The sequence below is a fragment of the Diabrotica virgifera genome, chromosome 6 (genome assembly GCF_917563875.1).
Source record: "Diabrotica virgifera virgifera chromosome 6, PGI_DIABVI_V3a".
Lineage (NCBI taxonomy): Eukaryota > Metazoa > Arthropoda > Insecta > Coleoptera > Chrysomelidae > Diabrotica > Diabrotica virgifera.
The window spans coordinates 17,032,485-17,048,328 of NC_065448.1; the positions used below are offsets into that span (position 1 = coordinate 17,032,485).

The 15,844-nt window shown below is 32.8% G+C and overlaps 1 protein-coding gene across 1 annotated transcript in view; it reads left to right on the forward strand.

Annotated features, from left to right (window-relative positions):
* The window catches only part of LOC114328191 (dynein intermediate chain 2, ciliary), a 29,128-nt gene extending 13,994 nt beyond the window's left edge, over positions 1-15,134 (forward strand). Inside the window, exons 8-11 of the mRNA XM_028276974.2 lie at positions 1,893-2,070; positions 5,058-5,286; positions 11,584-11,817; positions 14,899-15,134. Of these exons, the coding sequence (XP_028132775.1) occupies positions 1,893-2,070; positions 5,058-5,286; positions 11,584-11,817; positions 14,899-15,082 (825 nt within the window). The 3' untranslated portion in view covers positions 15,083-15,134. The remainder of the gene's footprint in view (positions 1-1,892; positions 2,071-5,057; positions 5,287-11,583; positions 11,818-14,898) is intronic.
* Positions 15,135-15,844: the final 710 nt, after the last annotated feature.

Genomic DNA, 15,844 nt, shown 5'->3' on the forward strand with positions numbered 1-15,844 from the left:
TGCTTGTTTGTATGTTTGTTTTCTTAGTTATTATCATGTATTTGGTCTTTTTTATATTCATTTTTAGTCCATATTCTTTACAGAAATTGTTTGTTTTGTTCAGTAGTAGTTGGAGTTGTTCAGCAGAGCTTGCTATAATCACGGTGTCATCTGCATATCTTATGTTGTTAATAGATCTTCCGTTAATTATTATTCCTTCACTTTGAGATAGCAATGCTTCTTCAAAAATGGCTTCACTATATGCATTAAAGAGTAATGGAGACATAATACATCCCTGCCGAACTCCTCTCCTGATTTCAATTTCTGGACTGGGTTCGTTATCTATTACAATTTGTGCTCTTTGATTCCAGTAAAGGTTTGTTATTATTCGTAAGTCCCTTTTGTCTATGTTTTTTGTCTTTAGAATTTGGACTAATTTTTCATGTCTTACTTTGTCAAAAGCCTTCTCAAAATCAACGTAACAAACATGCACATCCACATTCATGTCCATGCACCTTTGAGCTAACACATTAAAAGCAAATAACGCCTCTCTGGTTCCTAGTCCGTTTCTGAACCCAAACTGACTATCATCTATTCCTTCTTCTAGTTTTTTGTTTATACGACCATGTATTATTTTCAAGAATAATTTGAGAATGTGACTTATTAATGATATTGTTCTGTATTCACTGCAATCTTTAGCGTTTGTATTTTTAGGGATAGCACAAAAGGTTGAGAGTAACCATTGTTTTGGTATGTTTCCTGTTTTGTACACTGTGTTAAACAAGTCTACGGTAATGTCTAAGGTTTCATCATTTATACATTTTAAGCTTCCTACTGGGATTTGGTCTGGACCTACTGCTTTACCATTTTTGCTGTTTTTTAATGCCGATTTAATTTCTTCTTTTAATATCTTCAAAACCGTATCATCTTCTACTTCGACTTCCATCTGCTCTGTTCTATTGTCTTTGAACAATTCATTTATGTATTCTGTCCATCTCTTTAATTTTTCGTTAGTACTCAACACAAGTTTCCCATCTGTATCTTTTAGTATTCCCGGTTTTCTTTTTCTGTTGATCTGCGTTAATTCCTTAATTTTTTTATGTGTGTTAAAATTATCATGTCTTTTCTGGTGTTGTTCTATTTCTGCGCATTGTTCTTTTAACCACTGTTCTTTAGCCTGTTTAATTTTGGATTTTATTTGTTTATCCACATTTTTGTACATCTGATTATCTTTGTTTTTATGCTGACGTCTTTCTTCCATTAAATCTAAGATTTCCTCCGTCATCCATTGTTTCTTTTTGTATCTGGTTGGGAAAACTTGAATCTTCTTCTTTCATTGCCCTGTCCGATTATCGAACGTTGGCGATCATATTGGCAATAATACCTTTGTTTACGGCAGCTCTAAACAGATTAGCGGTGGTCTCTTAATACCACTCCCGGAAATTTCGGAGCCAGGATGTTCTTCTTCGGCCTGGGCCGTTTCTTCCGGCGATCTTGCCCTATATTATGAGATGTAAAAGTTTATACCTCTCTGGATGTCTCATTACATTGCCAACTTTCGAATTTTTATTCTTAAAACTTGAATATCTGGGGCATCTAATGAGAGGTAGCAGATTATTGAATACTGCAGTTAATACTTCTCAACGAAAATATCTGGGGAAAAAGAGGAATTGATAGAAAGAAATATCCATGTTAGGGACTGGCTTATCAGCAGATGAATTGTTACAAGCCGCACAAGATCGAGAACGATATCGGCAAATTGTCATGGAAACTACCCACACCTAAAATTTGAGGACGGTACTCAAAGAAGATATTTTAAAAATGAATATAGAAATACCATATTTATGTACACATAAAAGAAGAAAATCAACAGCTTCATTGATTTTTGACACTATTTTTGATTGTTTTTTTAGGTAAAATGGGCACCTGATTTACCTGATGGAGAACTCAACTTCTTCTCAGTGGCAGGAGATGGAAAAATAAATAATTGGGTACTAATGCAGAATGACCTATCGGTTACTACTATAACAACATTATATTTAGACCAAGCTCCGGTACCTGGACCTGATGGAACGATGCTTAAAGTTAAAGGTAAATTACACTTTATTTAGTATTGAGAGCAAGAGTAATAAAGTTTAATTATGTATGCAAAGCCCGCATAAAGTCGACAAAAGTGGTTCAGACATTATCATCTCAATTTTTCATTAAATTTGTACAACGTGTTAGCGCACGGGATTTAGATTTGATTGTTTCCTTCGTGAATTGTAGTTTTAGATTTGTTAATTTATTTTCGTGAACTTACATAGGTACAAATAATTGATAAGAATTCTACAAGTTTACGAACTCTATTCATACCTTCTTGTGCCTGATCCTAAGCTAATGCAAAGATATCCTCTGAGTAAATTATCTACTCTTCTTTGGATTTTTACGCTCTCCCATCTCCGTTCTAACAAACGCATGAATTCACCTATTATTTACTTTATCAAAGGCTTCATAGGGTTAAGACTTTTTTTTAATAAAGCTAGTTGTGAGTCAAAAAATAAATTAGTTGTTTATAAAACACGACATTAATATTTTTCTAAAAAGAAGAGATCTAGAGATGAGATACAACTTCTTACAACTCTCTGTTGTTGATTATTGATCGTTTGTTGTTGATCATTGATTTCTACTTGTACTTCTTGTAAATATCTACGTGAAATGAGGAACTTCTGGTTATTGGCATCACCAGTGGCGACGCGTGACTTTTTCTGAAGTGTTACCAAAACCAGATGCAAAAAATCTTATTTAAAAAAATGAAGATATGGCTAAATGTATATATACACTCACCAGCACAAAATTCCGCCACCCAAAATTTTTGATTAAGTTTGACAATCTATAACTTTATTATTTGTACTTCGATTTTCAAGATTCTTGCACGAGTTTGTAGGTACATGTATTGATGTCAATTGCTATTATTCTGGTAACAAAAATTTTTTGCTTAGATGGCATTATACGGGAGTGAATGTAAGTGTTGTTTTTTCTCCTAACTTTAAAAAATTCTGTGGAAAAATTGGAGGGCTGATTTTGTTTCATACCCTTTTGTATTATCCTGGAGGTATCACTAAGGTCTTGTTTTTTGAATTATCTGAATATCTCTTTTCTTGTAAGAGCTGTAATTAAAACACTGCTTTGAAGGTTTATTTAATTAAAATTATCAAACGCACTAAAATTAACAAAACAAATTTAATAAGAAAACAAAACAATTCAATAGCGGTTATGTCCACATCTTGCAGCAACGACTGCTCGCAATCTGTTTAGCATCTAATAAAGATGTGTTTGCCTTGCCTAGGGAATAGCCCGATATTCCTCTACTAGGGCATTAAATGTACCAACTTTTCTGGAGGCCTAGGATGACGGCAAATAGCTTTTTTTATTCATCCCATAAATGCTCAATATGATTGAGATCTGGGCTGCATGCGGGCCATTCTAATCTTATCAATCCAACCTCAATTGTATGAGTCAATCAGTGTTTTTATTTACAAAAAATGGTACAGCTCTTACAAGAAAAAAGATATTCGGAAAACTCAAAAAACAAAATGTTGGTGATGCCTCCGGGAAAATATGACAGGACTATGAAACAGAATCAGCTATTCCATTTTTCCACAGATTTTTTTAAAATTAGGAGAAAATACAACGCGTCCTTTCACCCCTGTACAATGACATGCAAGCAAAAATTTTTGTTACCGGAATAATACCAAACAATATGAATACATGTACCTAAAAACTGGCGCAAGAATCTTGAAAATCGGAGCACAAAAGTAATAAAGTTATAAATTGTTAAACTTAATCAAAAATTTTGGGTGGCGGAATTTTGTGCCGGTGAGTGTAGCTTAATAATATCATTTTGTATATGACTTGAAACTCTCGAAAAAACAGATGTTTCTAGATGTTGACAAAATTTTTGATTTTTTTTTGGCAATTAATATTAACAATTCCCCGTAATTGCCTCGATTGTCAGAGTCGTCGCACTCAAAATGATCACGAAACGCTAGTTCTTGTTTGGCCCAAAAACATACAGTATCTCTTATAAGTGTGCTAAGGATATACCATATATACCTATCTATTTTTGAACAAACTCATTATGTTTAGCAATATTTGCTTTAAAAGCTTGGTTAAGAGAATTTTTGATTTTTGTTTTGCCAAACTGAATCAAATTGGGTATACATCTTACATGTAGGTAACGGAGAAATTTCATGTCTCCTTTTTAAAAATCTAACACTATTTAAATCGTGAACTTGGTCCACCCATTTTTCTGTAGAAACCAGAAGACAGGGCCAACAATACAGTATATTTTTCTTGCAACGATTATATAACCAAGGATTTTCACTGTACCAACTAAATTTAAAATATCGAACTACTTTTGTTGATTCCTTTTTTAAATTGTTTAAAATAGGTCTTTCATTTTTAATAATCTCATTTTTTTCTTCAAAATTATACAAGGAGAATTACTTTTCAAGTAGTTAATCGATTAAGAAGCGACACTCATCTATGGTTAACTGCACGCACACTTTTTATAGGTACTGTCACCAATTTTAAATTTGGTAACAGCCCTACTAATACACAGCGCGCTTATGCCGTCGCTTCTTCAAAATTTTCAGTCACTAGCCGGTCCCGAGCGCCAGCGTGTGTATATAACAATTGTCACCAGAAATGAGTCTGGTAACAGAGTATAATAAAGTGCAACGGAGTCACATAAACTCGCCAATATTTTTGTGTCTACGAGTAGTTGGCTATTTAGTGAGTTATTTACTGAGTTAGGTACTATTACCACATAATATAATAATATATTTCTATTGGTAAAAATACTGGTAAATAGAATTATTCATCGTCATAAAATATTTATTTGCAAGATTTTTAACTGTTACCAATGGTAACAGTGGTTACATGGACGCTTCGCCAGTGGGCATCACGAACCCTGATGGCATAGTTAGTAGCATGTGCCACCCCGATGACAAGTGATCCAGAACCACGCTTGTTCTACCACTATCTTGTTTATTTAAACTTTTACTTAAAAAACTAAAATAAGTTTTTTATTATAGCATGTGCCAGTTGCGTGAAAATTCATCCCAACAAGCCACAAATATATCTAGTAGGAACCGAAGAAGGACTAATCTTCAAATGTAGCGTGGCGTATAGTTCGATGTACCTCTTGACATACAAGGCGCACCAACTACCAGTTTACAGGATAGACTTTAATAGATATAATACGGATATCTTTATATCTTGCAGTTCGGATTGGAGGGTAAAAGTATGGGAAGATAATAGACTGTAAGTTAAAAAGTGTTTTATACAATATTTTTTATAGAAATAGTTACGAGAAAAAAACAAAATTTAGTATTCTTTCACACATCTTCATCTTTATCCGTATATGGTACAGGCTTTCGTAATTATTATGTTTCTCCTCTGTATTACATCCTTCAAAGACATGCCTTGACTCTAACCAGCTTTTTCTGGTCGTTTATATCTTTCTTCCAAGAATTCTATGAAGAAATTTTTGTTTTAGTGCCTCAATAGTTATTACCCTCCTCCCCTCAGGCACATGTAAGAATCAATAATACATATTCAGCAATCTTCTATGCAGCTATGCTGATGACACATCAACAGATGAACTTAAACACATCATGAACAGACTAGATACTATTACTCATAAATATGGACTTAAAATTAATACACAGAAGACCAAGATGAGAATCATTGATCGAACTAGAAATGACCAACCGGAACTCAGAAACATAGCAAGATATGAAGAAAAAAAAAACAATGATGGATGCGAAGAAGAAATACAGTCGGAAAATGAAAGAATACCCATGAACGAACATATAAAACACGCTGTATTTTTCTGTGACCGTGTCACAAAGAAAATTGCCCATAGTTCAGAGAAATAAGGAAAAAAAATAGCCTGTTGGTGACACAACCTCCTCCAGGCCGAAACCAAATTTTTTGAGTAATATGGACTTCTATAATAATAACCTATATATTTCCTGCAGCCGATTTTGATGATATACATAGTTATAAACAAATGAAGATCAAAAAACGGTAAATTTTCGCTTTTTTCGTCTATTACTAAGAAAATAGTCATTTTAAACAAATTTTAGAGTAAGAAACTCATAAACGGTATAAAAAACTTCAATATGGCGTTTGCTTAATATGTCTATCCTTATTGGTTGCTTAGAAAATTGCAAAATAAATAATAAATTTTGAGTTTTTATAAATATTTATAACTTATGTAAAAATTAACTTAGAACCTTCTTACTACACGGAATGCTGAGACTTATGGTGCTTAATTCATACCCTAAATTTCGAAGAAATTGGTCAAATAGTTTAAAAGTTATTTAATTTGTTTATCCCAAATTTATTTTTTTTTTGCAACACTGTAAGTCAGAAAATAATGAAGCTACAGTAATACTTTGGATAGTTTATGGAAGAAGGAAATTTACAGTATTAATTTAATTAAAAAAAATTACTAAAAATAATTATAAATATTGCAAGATTATTTTGCAAAAACATGTGAATTAAATAAATGGGGGGGCTAACTTTGTCCCTAATTGTCCTAGGACAGTTGTTTTTCTTTCTAAATGTGTATAAAAATTCAGTCTTTCCAAATATGAAAAAATAATTTTTCTACGGGTAACGGTTAAAAAGTTATTCTAATTGTTTATAAGTAAGCAAAAAATCGACATGTTTTTTCAAAATAATTTTACACTGTTTAAAATTATGTTTTGTCATTTATTTTTAATAATGGTAATAGTATAAATGTTCTTCTTTCATAAACTGTCCGAAGTATGATTGTAGCCTCATAATTTTCTGACTTGTAGTGTTGCAAAAAAAAATGAATTTGGGATAAACAAATTAAATAACTTTTAAACTATTTGACCAATTGCTTTGAAATTTAAAACATAATTTAAGTACAAGAAGTATCAGCATTCCGTGTAATAAGAAGGTTCTAAGTTAATTTTTACATAAGTTATGAATATTTTTAAAAACTCAAAATTTATGATTTATTTTGCAATTTTCTAAGCAACCAATAAGGATGGACATATTCAGCGAACGCCATATTGAAGTTTTTTATAAGATTTATGAGTTTCTTACACTCAAATTTGTTTAAAGTGCTTAACTTTTTGGTAATGGACGAAAAAAGCGAAAAGTTAGCGTTTTTTATCTTCATTTGTTTATAACTATGTATATCATCAAAATCGGCTGCAGGAAACATATAGGTTAATAATATAGATGTCCATACCACGGTTATTAGACTTTATTACGGTTGTCTTGTCCGACGGTGGTGGGGAGACTTATATTTTTGACTTTACGTCACAAGAGTTTACATTCCCATATTTTTAAATTATTTTCGATCATTGAATGTGTGTTATTGTGTATATATGTGTATTATTTGTGTTATTATGAAATAATAAGACAAATAGTACACATTTTATCTTATACCTCGTGGTGAATCGTAAAAAGGGCCATAGGAAACCCAATGTAAAATTCTGAATTGTTGAATTCCTGCTTCCCTAATTATTCTACATCAAAAGTCGTGACAGAATATTTGTAGAGAATTAAAATCTGTATTAAAATCAAAAGTTAAAATTGTTCTACGATTTAAATGCATTCCAAAATTTTTAAAAATATGATACATTTGCCACAGTAGGTATGCGTGTAAAAGTATATAAGGCCACACGTTACTATTTAACTGACAGTACTCACACCATTGACTGAATAAAAAAAACTTTATTATTAATCCTGTCTCCGCAACTGAGGGTATCTTATTAACTGTATTGTTTTTAAACAATAGAAGATAAAATAAAAATATTGACAGTTCAAAAATGTGAACATTATTGCATTGTGTGTGGCCTAAGTTTGGGCTGAAAACTAAAATGTAAACATTTTTACAAAATTTTGGAATATGTTTAATTACGTAGACCAATTTTAACAGTTATTTCCAATACAGATTTCAATCCTCTTCAAATAGTTTCTAATGTCTTTTGATGTAAAATAATTATTAGGGAAGCTGGAATTCAACAGTTCAGAATTTTACATTGAGTTAATGCAAAACTTTGACGTATGTCAAAATTCTCAATGTGTTTTAATTGTATTCATTTTTTCGAATCCTGAGAAAACTAATAAATATTTTTGAAAAATTTAAACTCAGAATGAAAGACTACATTATTACCGAGGGCTGAAAGTCCCTGAAAACTTCTATAATGTTTATTTTAATAAGTTACAGGGCTGAAAATAAAAGAGAAGTGTGATATTTAATTTCAAATATTTCATTCAATAGAATCTGCTTGTTTATTCTAAGGGGCTTTCCGCCCTAGGTAATAATGTAATCTTGCATCCTGCGTTTAAATTTTTCTAAAATACTTGGTTTTCTCAGGATTCGAAAAAAATCGTATTACGATTCAAATGACAGTAAACTCTCGTGACGTAATCTCACCCTTAATGTTCATTGGTTAGTCGATTTAGGCCACCGTAGTAATGTCTAAGAACCGTGTGTCCATACTACTTAAAAAATTTGGTTTCGGCCTGGAGGGGGATGTGTCACGAGAAAAATCTTATTTCTCTGGACTACCAGCGCAAGTACATGTAATAATAATTATTACATGTACTTGCGCTGGCCAATTTTTTGTGTGACACGGTGACAGGAAAATACAGCGTGTTTTATATGTTCGTTCATGGGTATTCTTTCATTTTTCCTACTGTATATCGATAGGTACAATAACTAGATGATCAAAGGTAAAACTTAATTGAACTTAACTTAAACTGAAATTTGGAAAGATACAGACACAACTAAGAACATCAAACCGCGCCTGATACAGGCGCTTCTGTACTTAGCATTACCACTAGGTTTACCGCAATCATCAACCAAAACATATTGAGGAATTTGGAAGGCATAACCATATCAAGGGAAGGTATGGAAAAAATGGTGGTTGAAGGAAAAGTAGATGGCAAAAAAACTTTAGTGACATCGTCACTTGGATGGTTAGACCAAACAAAGGGCCACCAGTTACTTTCTATCAGTCACCACATCCATGTACAAAGGATAAAGGACAGAAGAAAAGGAGTCGTTACATTGGTTATTGTACAAATTTTTATCAGAAAACATTGCAGGTCTAAAAATTGTGCTTGATCGTATTTACAAGTATGAGAGGAAACCCGCATTAAAATAAACTCAAACAAAATAAATTTTTTGTCTTCTAGCGTAGATATTTTGTCCTTTTGGCGTATTTCTTGCCTGCTGTTATTATCTCTTAGTTGTTTGAGATCATATCCTACAGGATTATTAGCCTTTGTGTTGTTTATGTTTTAGACGAAAATTACCGAAGAGTTGGTTATGTCTAATTTTAATATCAGTACGAGGGTAGGTTTGTACCAATGTTATTGAATTTAAATCTTTTTTTTCCTTATATTACGCATCAACCACGCAGGGTTATTAGCGTGTATGGATTGTGTTACAAAATTATAAATTAAAAATAGAATTTAAACATAACAATAGGAAGTTATAAAAAGCCCTAAATCTATACAAAGTAAAGTAAAATACTATATTCTTCGTAAAGGGTTGCAGTCATTGAGGAATGTAAAGATGCTTTTTGTATCACTGTCTTTTCCGAGTGCGCTATTTAATGTTGGTGGTATCTTGTACTTTTTTCGTTGCACTTTATACTTCGGACACTGCAATAAACAATGTTTTACGGTAAGGACACTTCTACACAAATCGCACACAGGTTGATCAGCACGTTGGAGTATGTAGTCAGTCATAGGTTAATCGAGTATGGCCAATCCGGAGACGAGTGAAGATTACTTGTTCTCTTCTGTTTTTGAATTGTGGAATTTGATTGTGGTTAATGTCAACTTCGTATACAACTTGGTTGGGGAGTCCCTCCATGTATCCTGCCATATTTTAAAAGTATTTTCTTTGAAATATGCTTTTCGGTCGGTGTGTAGGGTTTTCATGTTCTCTTCTGCGTTTGGGTTATTAGGTGCATTCTTTGCTATTTTGTCTACAACCTCGTTACCTTCGATTCCAGTATGAGATGGTACCCAAATAAAATTAACTTTAATATTCATATTTTCTGCCTGTTTTAGTTCCTTTTTAATGAAAAGTAGTAGTGGATGATCAGAATAGAGTTGTTTTAATGCCAATATTGAGCTGAGAGAATATGTAATAATGATGTTTCTCTTTTTATTTTTGTTAACTATCAGAGCTAATACTTTTAGAATAGCAAACAGTTCAGCGGAGAACGTTGTTGTATATGAAGGTAATTTATAAGCTGCTGTGTAATCTGACGAGTAAATTGCTGCGCCAGTTCCGTCTTCGTTTTTGGAGGCATCGGTGTAAACTTTGAAGCAGCTACCATATTTGCTTAATATTTTAAGAAATTCTTGATTGATTTAACTTGCAGGCGTTTCTGATTTGTTTAGCCGCAATAAGCTGGTATCAGTAGAGGGAAGGCGAATTGTCCAAGGAGGAGGGGTTTGGATTGCGGAAATATCGTAGGTGTCTGGAAAATGAATACCTATTTTTAATAAATAAGTTTGTATGCCGTAATATAAAGGGTGATCAGTTCGATTTGAGTTTTGGAAACAACTGTTAAAGCGGTCAGCAAATACGTTGTGTCTAACTGGATTATCTTAATTAGAGGAATTATCTGCAGCGGCATAAGAAAGACTTAGATGTTGTCTTCTAAACGTGAGTGGGATCTCTCCAGTCTCCCAGTGTAGGGTTTGTATTGGACTTGTGTGTTGTGCTCCTAAAGAAATTCGAAGACCTGTATTTTGAATCACATCTATTGTTTTTAAGTACGTCTTTTTTGAGGAGTTGTAAACGATTGAGCCATAGTCAAGTTTGGAACGTATTAAGGCCTTGTAGATATGTAGTAATGTAGAAGAGTCGGCGCCCCATTTTTTGTTTACAAGTGATCGTAACAAGTTTATTCCAGGCTAACATGTCTTTTTTAAATGTTCTAAATGTGTTTTCCAAGTTAGTTTTTGATCGAATATCATACCGAGAAATCTAACTTCGTCTACATATTTCACCTGCCCTCCATTTAAGTATAAGTTCTTTAGTTGTATTTGGTGACTTTTCGTAAAACACACTGCTTTGGTTTTAAGGGAATTAAATTGAAGCCCACTTGTGAATGACCATTCTTCAATATGATTTATGGCTTTTTGGACATGTTTATGGATAGTTGTTGGGTTCTTTCCTCTGCAAAGTATAACCAAATCATCTGCGTATAACTTAGCTTTTACAGGATGTTTAATTTTTGCGGTAATAGAGTTCATAGCTATAAGAAACAGAGTTGTGCTAAGGTTCGAGCCCTGTGGTATACCATTTTCTTGATTCCTTGTTAAGGAATATACGCCATCTACTCTGACTTGAAACTGTCTATTTTCTAATAAGTTTGATATATATTTGAGTATATTACCTCTAATTTTCCATTCACTAAGTGTTTATAATATTGAGAATTTCCACACTGTATCGTAGGCTTTACTAATGTCGAAAAATATTCCGATACAATGTTGTTTAATTGCAAAAGCCTCATGTATTTAATTTGAATCTTTATGTTTTAGAGAACCTCTATTTGTCTTCGACGTAGGCGACAGAGTAGGAGATGTGAAATGGGCACCTTATTCTTCTACAGTTTTTGCATGCGTCACATCCGAAGGAAAGGTTTGTGTCTATGATTTAAATGTCAACAAATACAAACCTATTTGTGTACAAGCAATCGTTTCAAAGAAGAAAAACAAAATTACGAGACTTTCTTTCAACTACAAATCTCCAATAATTGTGATAGGTGATGACAAGTAAGTTGTATATTTAAGTAAGAAGTAAGTCTATATTTAAGATACTCAAGTCGCAAAGAATATTATAAATCTTTATCTTCATGTGCCTCATAGGTACTTTAAGGACATTGGCGATCATCATGTCCCATTTAACTCTATCTGCAGCGGTTCTAAAGAGTTCTATTTTTGTTTTATCATTCCTCTGTTTTAAATTTCTCAACCAAGACATGCGTCGTCTTTCCCGGTCCTTTTTCCTTCCACTTTTCCTTGTATAACCAAACGCATCAACTTATATTTTTCATTTTAGGTAGTATACGTCCATGATATGGCCAAAGTAGCTCATTTTTCTTTCTTTCGTGGTGTTGAGTATTTCTTTTTCCTTTTTTTAACTTTCTTAATGTTTCTGTGTTTGTTACGTGTTGTATCCATGTTTTCCACATTGTTCAATAACACCACATCTCAAATCTGGCAAGTCTTTTTTCAGTTGCGTCCGTAATTTTCCACGCTTCTACTTCATATAAAAGGACAGACAGTACGTAAGATCTCAATTAGCAGTAAAATACGTGAAAAAACCAATCGTACTAAAGATCAAGATTGACTCAAATAGCGAACATGTCTTAATTGTAAATACAAAAATGTAAAAAAAAATGTTACAAAATTGTAAATAGTGGCTGAAATTTTTGAAGAAGCGAGGGTATAAGCGCGCTGTGTATCAGTAGCGCTGTTACCATATTTAAAATTGGTGACAGTACCTATAAAAAGTGTGCGTGTAGTTAACCATGGATGAGTGTCGCTTCTTAATCGATCAACTACTTGAAAAGTAATTCTCCTTGTATAATTTTGAAGAAAAAAAAATGAGATTAAAAATGAAAGACCTATTTTAAACAATTTAAAAAAGGAATCAACAAAAGTAGTTCGATATTTTAAATTTAGTTGGTACAGTGAAAATCCTTGGTTATATTACGGTTGCAAGAAAAATATACTGTATTGTTGGCCATGTCTTCTGGTTTTTACAGAAAAATGGGTGGACCAGGTTCACGATTTAAATTAGTGTTAGATTTTTAAAAAGGAGACATGAAATTTCTCCGTTACCTACATGTAAGGCAAGCCGCACACCAAAGAAACATGAAACGAAAAACATGAAACATGAAACGTAAAACATGTTTCATGAAAATAAAACACTGCTAAACAAATCTCAAAGTCCGCCTCCCAATGAAACGAGTGTGATTCATGCTCATGACACATTTTTATTTTCGAAGAGTTTCATAAATGGCCGGACGTATATTTGTTTAACAGTGTTTTATTTCCATGAAACGTAATTTACGTTTCATGTTTCTTTGATGTGCGGCCTGCCTAAGATGTATTTACTGATTCAGTTTTGCCAAACTGAATTTGATTCAGTTTGGCAAAACAAAAATCAAAAGTTCTCTTAACTTAACCAAGCTTTTAAAGCAAATATTGGTAAACATAATGAGTTTGTTAAAAAAATAGATAGGTATATCCTTAGCACATTTATAATAGATACTGTATGTTTTTGGGCCAAACAAGAACTAGCGTTTCGTGGTCATTTTGAGTGCGACGACTCTGACAATCCAGGCAATTACAGGGAATTGTTAACATTAATTGCCAAAAAAGATCAAAAATTTTGTCAACATCTAGAAACATCTGTTTTTTCGAGAGTTTCATGTGATATACAAAATGAAATTATTGAAGCTACACTCACCGGCACAAAATTCCGCCACCCAAAATTTTTGATTAAGTTTGACAATTTATAACTTTATTATTTGTGCTCCGATTTTCAAGATTATTACAGCAGTTTGTAGGTACATGTATTCATATTGTTTGGTATTATTCCGGTAACAAAAAATTTTGCTTGCATGTCATTGTACAGGTGTGAAAGGAAGCCTTGTATTTTCTCCTAATTTTAAAAAATTCTGTGGAAAAACGGAACAGCTGATTTTGTTCATAGTCCTGTCATATTTTCCCGGAGGCATCACCAACATTTTGTTTTTGAATTATTCGAATATCTTTTTTCTTGTAAGAGCTGTACCATTTTTTGTAAATAAAAACACTGATTGACTCATACAATTGAGGTTGGATTGATAAGATTAGAATGGCCCGCATGCAGCCCAGATCTCAATCATATTGAGCATTTATGGGATGAATAAAAAAGCTATTTGCCGTCATCCTAGGCCTCCAGAAAATTTGGTACAGTTATGGCCCTGGTAGAGGAATATCGGGCTATTCCCCAGGCAAGGAAAATACAACTTTATTAGATGCTAAACAGATTGCGAGCAGTCGTTGCTGCAAGAGGTGGACATAACCGCTATTGAATTGTTTTGTTTTGTTGTTAAATTTGTTTTGTTTTGTTAATTTTAGTGCGTTTTATATTTTTAATTAAATAAACCTTCAAAGTAGTGTTTTTAATTACAGCTCTTACAAGAAAAGAGATATTCAGATAATTCAAAAAACAAGACCTTAGTGATACCTCCAGGATAATACAAAAGGAGTATGAAACAAAATCAGCCCTCCAATTTTTCCACAGAATTTTTTAAAGTTAGGACAAAAAACAACGCTTAAATTCACCCCCGTATAATGCCATCTAGGCAAAAAATTTTTGTTACCGGAATAATAGTACCTAATTGACATCAATACATGTACCTACAAACTCGTGCAAGAATCTTTAAAATCGAAGTACAAATAATAAAGTTATAGATTGTCAAATCAAAAATTTTGGGTGACGGAATTTTGTGCCGGTGAGTGTATATATACATTTAGCCATATCTACATTTTTTTTAAATAAGATTTTTTGCATCTGGTTTTGGTAACACTTCAGAAAGAGTGACGCGTCGCCACTGGTTGTGCTTCACTTAGTCTCTGAACCCACAGAAAAACGTAACAATTGTATTATTCTATTAAATATATCAGTTGAAGATGAGACTATGATATAAAACTTTGTCAAAATAATTTTGCGCGTCAAGGAAGCGCTAAAAGTTTTTTTTTAAGGCTCAAGCAATATTATTTAGGATTTCCGTCATACGTATTGAATTGTGATAACATTTTAATATTACTTGTTTTAGTATACCATATTTTTTGTTTTAGAGGATGTGTAACCACAGTAAAACTGTCGCCAAATCTGAGAATACCATGCAAAGCACCGAAAAAACAACAGCATCTAGATCAATGGACTCTACAATGTATGAAACTAGACAGATTGTTGTCGCTTGTACGAGAACCTGTGACTTTAACTATACCACCCGACACGGCAGGATCAGAAGAACAGTAGTAGATGTAACTTTTAGCTAAATATATTAAATATAAAATAAATATTTTTTTAAAAGATATTTTAATAGTTTCTGGTATTTCCACGTTCTAATCTTTCCCCAAATTTTGGTACTATAAGTCCATTTTAAAACAACAATACCTTGACTAAGTGATGAGAGGAACAGAATACCAGCTTCTGCAGAATATCATGCAAGGAAAGATTGGGCGGTTGAGGAGGGAGTATTAGGCGCATTTTTCATTTCTTATACAACAATTTAGGTGGCAGATTGACTTCGCTCATCCTTGTCACTCCTCTCTATTTCTCGCTCTTCGCTTGACTTATCTCTAACTCAATCCAATTCTCTATAATACAGCTATTATCCGCTCTACGTCGTCTTCTTTTTCTGTCAAGTTGGTACTCGAGTAGGTACTTTATGTAAGAATTCGATAATATCTCAGGTCGGCATATTTTTAGAATATTTCTTAAGGATCAATTAACCATCTTCTTGTGGTGTGAATTTTCGATTTAAAAAAATTGACACTGCAGTTACTATACAAAAAATTGAATATACGTATAAAATTACGAAGCAAGTTTTCAATCCTAATAGCAAATAATTAATATTGAAAAATATCAAAAATCACTAAAAGATTTATAAATTGAAAACTTACTGGTACATCCCCAAGTATACGCCTCCAAGACTTCTACAATTTGCAAGTCATATGGATGCTGCAGTAAAGACGATAGGGAAGGAATTCTAAACCTTGCAATTCAAATCCCCCGTCT